General features: G+C 45.0%; 1 protein-coding gene across 1 annotated transcript in view; it reads left to right on the top strand.

Moving 5' to 3' along the window:
• The first annotated feature begins 2577 nt into the window (after positions 1-2577).
• LOC115359520 (V-type proton ATPase subunit S1-like) overlaps positions 2578-5759 on the top strand; it is an 11019-nt gene continuing 7837 nt past the window's right edge. The window contains exon 1 of the mRNA XM_030052052.1: positions 2578-2719. Within this exon, the coding sequence (XP_029907912.1) occupies positions 2631-2719 (89 nt within the window). The 5' untranslated portion in view covers positions 2578-2630. The remainder of the gene's footprint in view (positions 2720-5759) is intronic.

The following is a 5759-nucleotide window of genomic DNA, read 5'->3' as shown; positions in this document are numbered from 1 at the left end:
AAACTCTCAAGGGTCCTATCAGCCTGTGGGACAGGGGGCTGCTCAGATGAAGGCTCTCAGTTTGAGCCACAGTTTGAGACCAGGCTCATGTTCCAGCCACAATTCCTTCTGTGTCCAAGTTATTTTCTGAAACAGGCATATTTTGACTCGGGAAATGTAAAACTGGAGATTTTATGAAGTCTTGACAGGAAGTAGAGCCATGATGCTGCTCAGTGAGTGAACCCTGTACACACTGTACCTGCATACAACATGTACCTGTGCAGTTTGCAGGTTTTACCTCCCACCTCCTGCGGCTGTCAGCAGCAGCGTGCCCGGGGTTTTCCCAGCTGCTCCTCATGAGCCACATGGAGCTGAGAGCCATCCAGTCAGTCAAGAATTAGATTAGAACAAATAGAAAAGAAACAAGACATTTGAAATAGTGTGTGCATTATGTGCAAATGTTCACACAAACATTTACCTGTCTGTCACTGGTCTGAGCTCCCATATAAAGCCTCTGCTCTACTACGTCATATGATACCGGTAATGCGGGCCGTGAGTGGGTCTGTGATGTCACAGCCTCTCTCTAGTCCAGTCATTTTATGAAAAAACCTGGGACAAATTGCAAGAGAAGCAAACTGAACTGATTTTGTATCCTCAGTTTTTCCTGAGTGAGGGGAAAAAAACGTCCCAAGGAATCCCAGTGGTGGAAAGTTTTGAAAATCACCTCTATATGACCATATATTACCAAAAAACACTGTTTTTAACACACAGGGGAAAGGGGTTCAACATTTGACTTTCAGATATCACTATAAAAATTCACAAGTTGATTACACACACAAAGACAAGAAAAAAAGTCAATTACAAGTTCTTTGAATTATTCTGTTTACACATGCATATCACACATTATCTGATTTGATATGCGCTAATAAGGAATATAAGGAATAAATGCCAGAACAGATATTTAAACAGTGAATTAAAAGGTATTAAATATACATATAGTAACCTTGAATTAAAAGGTTACTATAGCCCCAATTTTGACCTAAAATTACTGGACTAGTATGAGAAATGAAAATGTAAATGTATGAGAAAAAATTTGGATATTCCCTGAGATTGAAGATTTAAATTTACAAGGAGAAACAGTCTAATTTTTTGAGAAACAAAACTCGAAAATTCTGTCACAAATTTCGGAGGAAAAAAAAACAGTGAAACCAGTTAGTTCTCCTCCTGTGGGATCCAGTCTGAAGGAAATCCTGCTGGTCTGAGTCCAGAACCCCAACCTCCTCCTCAGCATCTGGACTCTGAAGAGACGTTGCTGTGACTTGGGCCGATTCAGAAGAAAACAATCTGCTGATTCTGGGCTCAGATCAGCAGGATCTCCTTGTTCCTGAATCCCATGTCAGAGTAGAATCTGCTGAGGGGATCAGCTGCAGGCCTGAGACACGGCCAGCAGGGGGCAGCACAGGTGGAGCCGCCGACACAGAGGAGGGGAAAGAGAAGTAGAAGTGTTTTGGGATTTTTTTTTTCCCTTGTACATTTCTGACTGTAATCACTGATTTTTGGAGTTTTTCCTCATGAAATTGTGATCATTATTTGTTTAATTTATAAATTTAATCGTGGGAACTCTGAGGGAAAAAGTCAATATACATCTGTGGAGATCCTGAGCTCCTGACCAACAGCTGCAGTCTGTCTGTCTGTGTCGCCACCTGGTGGACAGAGTCAGGAAACACACACACACACACCACCCAATCAAACATCGTTTAAGGAGCTTTTAGATTCTGTCTCTGCGTTTTAGTATTCTGAGAAATTTATGTTGAGCCTGTTCTGATGTGAGTTTTTTTTCTGTATTTTATTTTCATGATGTTCTAGATCACCTTGTCACACTGAGGCCATGCAGACGTCTGCTCAGGCTCCAGACGTCAGGCAGAGGTGACGAGCAGCACCGACACAGAGTCCGTCACTTCATTTCTGTGTAAAGAGAGGGCTGAGGACAAGCTGGCAAAATTCATTCATCCATTCATTAATACATGAATGAAGGTCTGAGGAATTTAGAAATCATTGTTTTTCAGTTTACATAATAATAATAATAATAATAATGATAGTCATATTAATGATAATAATGATCTCTACATGGCACTCTTCGTGCATTAAATAAAGCTCGAGGTGCTTTACACAGCAAAAGGGGGTAAAAGGAAGTCAAATAAAAAAAAAAAAAGATAATTAAAAAAAATAATAATAAAACAATATCAGGCAAAGTTTAAAGCTGCTTTAAGAGGAGTCAGCCGTAACTAATTTTAAAACAGTTTAGATGCTTTTTTTAAAACACAAAGCCCGATTTAAAAAAGTCAATAATGAGATATGTATCGAAAAAATAAAGTAGAAACAAAAATAAAGAGGAAAACGGAAAGAGTGAGGGAGGCGGGGCATCCCACCACATCTCTCCTCTGATTGGCTGATGCACCAGTCCCTCAGGGGGGATTTAGATGGGGGGGGTGGGGGGGGTCTGTCATCAGAGCAGATTACGGAGAGAGAGAGAGAGAGATGAAAAGAGAGCGAGGGATTGACGGGGGAAGAGGGCAGCACTGAACACAAAGAGAGAGAGAGAGTGTGAGTGTGTGTGTGTGTGTGTGTGTGTGTGTGTTGGCGTCGTAGCGATGGCCGCTCGGTGGAAGGTCTGCTGCCTGCTCTCTCTCCTCCTGCGGCTGCAGTCGTCTACCTGCCTCGCCCAGGAACCTGCAGACAGGTAAGACCGAGAGAGAGAGAGAGAGAGACACCTGACACCCTGAGACAGGAGGGGCGAGAGACACAGGCAGAGAGACAGAGAGAGAGAGAGAGAGAGAGAGAGAGACTGAGGCTCAGGCATAAAAGATGCTGCTTTGTAATTTGATAGAAACTGAATGGGAGAGAAACAGGAAGTGAGGCGGTGGCTTGGCGCTGCGTTCACACGGCCACCGAACCCGACCTGATTCTGATTTTGATTCATTTGATTTGATTTGATTTGATTGTATTTGATTTGATTTTACTTTGTGGACCTGTAGCTGGTTGGTCGGTGTGGACAGGTGTGAGGCAGCACGCTCACACACACGATGCTGAGCCACAGAAAACACCATCATCATCACAGCGAATGGAACAGCAGCTCCCTGGTCTTCATTTCTGGAGTAGTTGCCATGGTAACAGGTGTGATGTCTGTTAGGCTTCCAGTGTGACGCCTCCCTGTGGCGGCCGCCGACACTGCAGGACAAGGCTGCGACTGTGCTGTGAGCGTTCACACAGCGTCACCTCAGCAGGAACCAGATCCAGATCCAGATCCAGATCCGGTTCAGGAACGTCAGCGCTGTTTTTATGGAAATGTTTTGCTCTTGTTTTATCAAATCTGCTCTTTCCCCTTGTTGTATTTCTGGTTTTGTTGATGGGTTTGTCTCTGCTGGCTGGGAACCAGATCAGCCGTCACCACAGGCCCTGTCCACACTGCAGGCCAGATCTCAGGCCGCGTTCAGATCCGGTCTTTGTCGTATCCGGATTTTAGGAAGTCTGAACAGAAAGAAAAGAAAAAACCTGAAATGTCAAATCCAAACCACACGATGATTCCTGCCTCAGTCTACGAGTTCAAACTGTGTCACTTCACTCACAGAGAGAGCTGGTCAAATCAATCTGAACACTGTGTGTGTGTGTGTGTGTGTGTGTGTGTGTGTGTGTGGTTTCTGGGTCACCATGAGGCTGCAGCTTCAGCAGATGAGAGCAGCTGTGATCTTCCACTGCAGGGGGTTCAAAGTGGGGTCCAGGGACCCCCAGGGGCCCCTGAGGCTCCTGCAGGGCCTCCTCTGGAAAAGTTTCATTTCACTGTAATTTAAAAATGTTTTAAAATAGTTATACAAGAAATAATACAAGAAATCTGATGATTCAGCATCAATTCAATTTCAATTTTATTTATTTATATCGCCCAGAATCACAAATTACAAATTTGTCTCAAAGGGCTTTACAGAAAAATACAACATCCTCTGTCCTTACACCCTCACTGGATGAGGAACAACTCCACCTGGGGGCCACCCTGGGGCCCGGGGCCTCAGGAGGGTCACCCTGGGGCCCGGGGCCTCAGGAGGGTCAGCCTGAGGACTGGGGGCCTCAGGAGGGCCACCCTGGGGCCCGGGGCCTCAGGAGGGCCACCCTGGGGCCCGGGTGCTCAGGAGGGCCACCCCAGGGGCCCCGGGAGGTTGCGGGCCCCCTGCGTTCACACAGCACACTCGCTCCTCGCTGCAGACTGTCTGCCTGTCAGCGTTTCTCCAAAACTTGTGATGAGATTTGCCTGGAGTCTGGGGCCAGATTGGCTAATCCGCTGCTCTAATCTGCTGTCTGGAGGCGGGTGGGCGTCTGGCTCCGGGATTCACCATTTGCAGATTATTATTATTATTGTTTTTAGCCCGAACCTTGAAACTCACAGACGGGCGAGGGAGTCCACCTCGCTTAAAGAATCAGTTCTACTCAAAGTGACAGAAGGCAGAGAAATACACAGAGCACCTCCACGACAACAACAACAACAACAACAACAACAACAACAACAACGACAACGACAACAACAACAACAACAACAACAACACCAACACCATCCAGACAGCCAGGGTCCTTATGGGTGCTGGAAAACCTTGAATCTAACCCCTGCAGAACGCAGGTTCTTCCTGCAGCTGTGGAGGCGGTTCTACAGAGAACCCAGTTCTAACAGGAGGGGAACAGACTTTGACTGGCTGGAGTTAAAGCAATATTCCAACATTTTGGGCAAAATCCCCTTTTTCCGTGTTCCCCATATCCACCTCTGGACATCCAATGGTTCAGTTCCTATGGGTAGCATTTCCTGTTAGCTTAGCATCAAGACTTGAAGTGTAGTAGTCTAATGTTTGTGATTTAAAAGATGTTGAAAATTAATTTCATTTTATGTTTTATTGCACCCTGTATGATGATTTGAGGGTCCCTTTATTTGAAGCCATGCAAAACCAAAAACCTGAGCTATTCTGGGTTGATGATGGCCACAAATTGAAATGGCTCTTTAATGCTGAAGTATTTAAGACTGCAAGTTTTATTTCCAAGGCCTGGAACAGAAGGCAGCATATTTTGTTTAACTGATACATAATTTAAGGGGTATATTTTGGAAGTGCCTGGTTTTGGATTTGACTTTGTATTCCTGATTTACTCTAATGTGTAGTTTGTTGTTGTATGTTTGAGCATGATTTTGTATTGTGTGCAACAGTGTCTTGTAAGTCCATATAGGCTGGGCTTCTGAGTGAAGCACGACACTTAAATAAAAGAAAATCAATCAATCAATCATGTATGAGAGTCGTTAGCCTGGCTCTATCAAAGTGGAAAAATCAACCCTCCAGCAGCTCTGAAGCGTCTGGTTCACACAGAGGATCATGAGGATCTGATCAGGAGACGTCAGATGGTGGAGCTGAAGCTGCTGAACACATTTCATCATCCTTTATCCTCAAACTTTGTATTTATCTTCTCAGTCAGGCCTGATTGAACATTATTAAACGTGTAACTGTGGCCGCTGAAAATTAAATGACAAAGCCAGCCAGATGCTGTGTGAGGGACAGGACGTGGATCCAGTGTCTGTGTGTTTTAGATGTATTGTAGATTCAGCTCTGAGCTCCATGGTTCATTTGGATGTAGAATATTCTCATTACATAATCAGAGTCAGATGGTGGGTCTGAAGCTGGAGGCTGGGAGGACTTCAGTCTGCTGCTGCTGCTGCTGCTGCTGCTGCTGCTGCTGCTGCTGCTGCTGCTGCTGCA

This window comes from Myripristis murdjan, chromosome 5, assembly GCF_902150065.1.
Source record: "Myripristis murdjan chromosome 5, fMyrMur1.1, whole genome shotgun sequence".
NCBI classification, from domain to species: Eukaryota; Metazoa; Chordata; class Actinopteri; order Holocentriformes; family Holocentridae; genus Myripristis; species Myripristis murdjan.
This window is presented reverse-complemented; position numbering and strand designations above follow the sequence as displayed.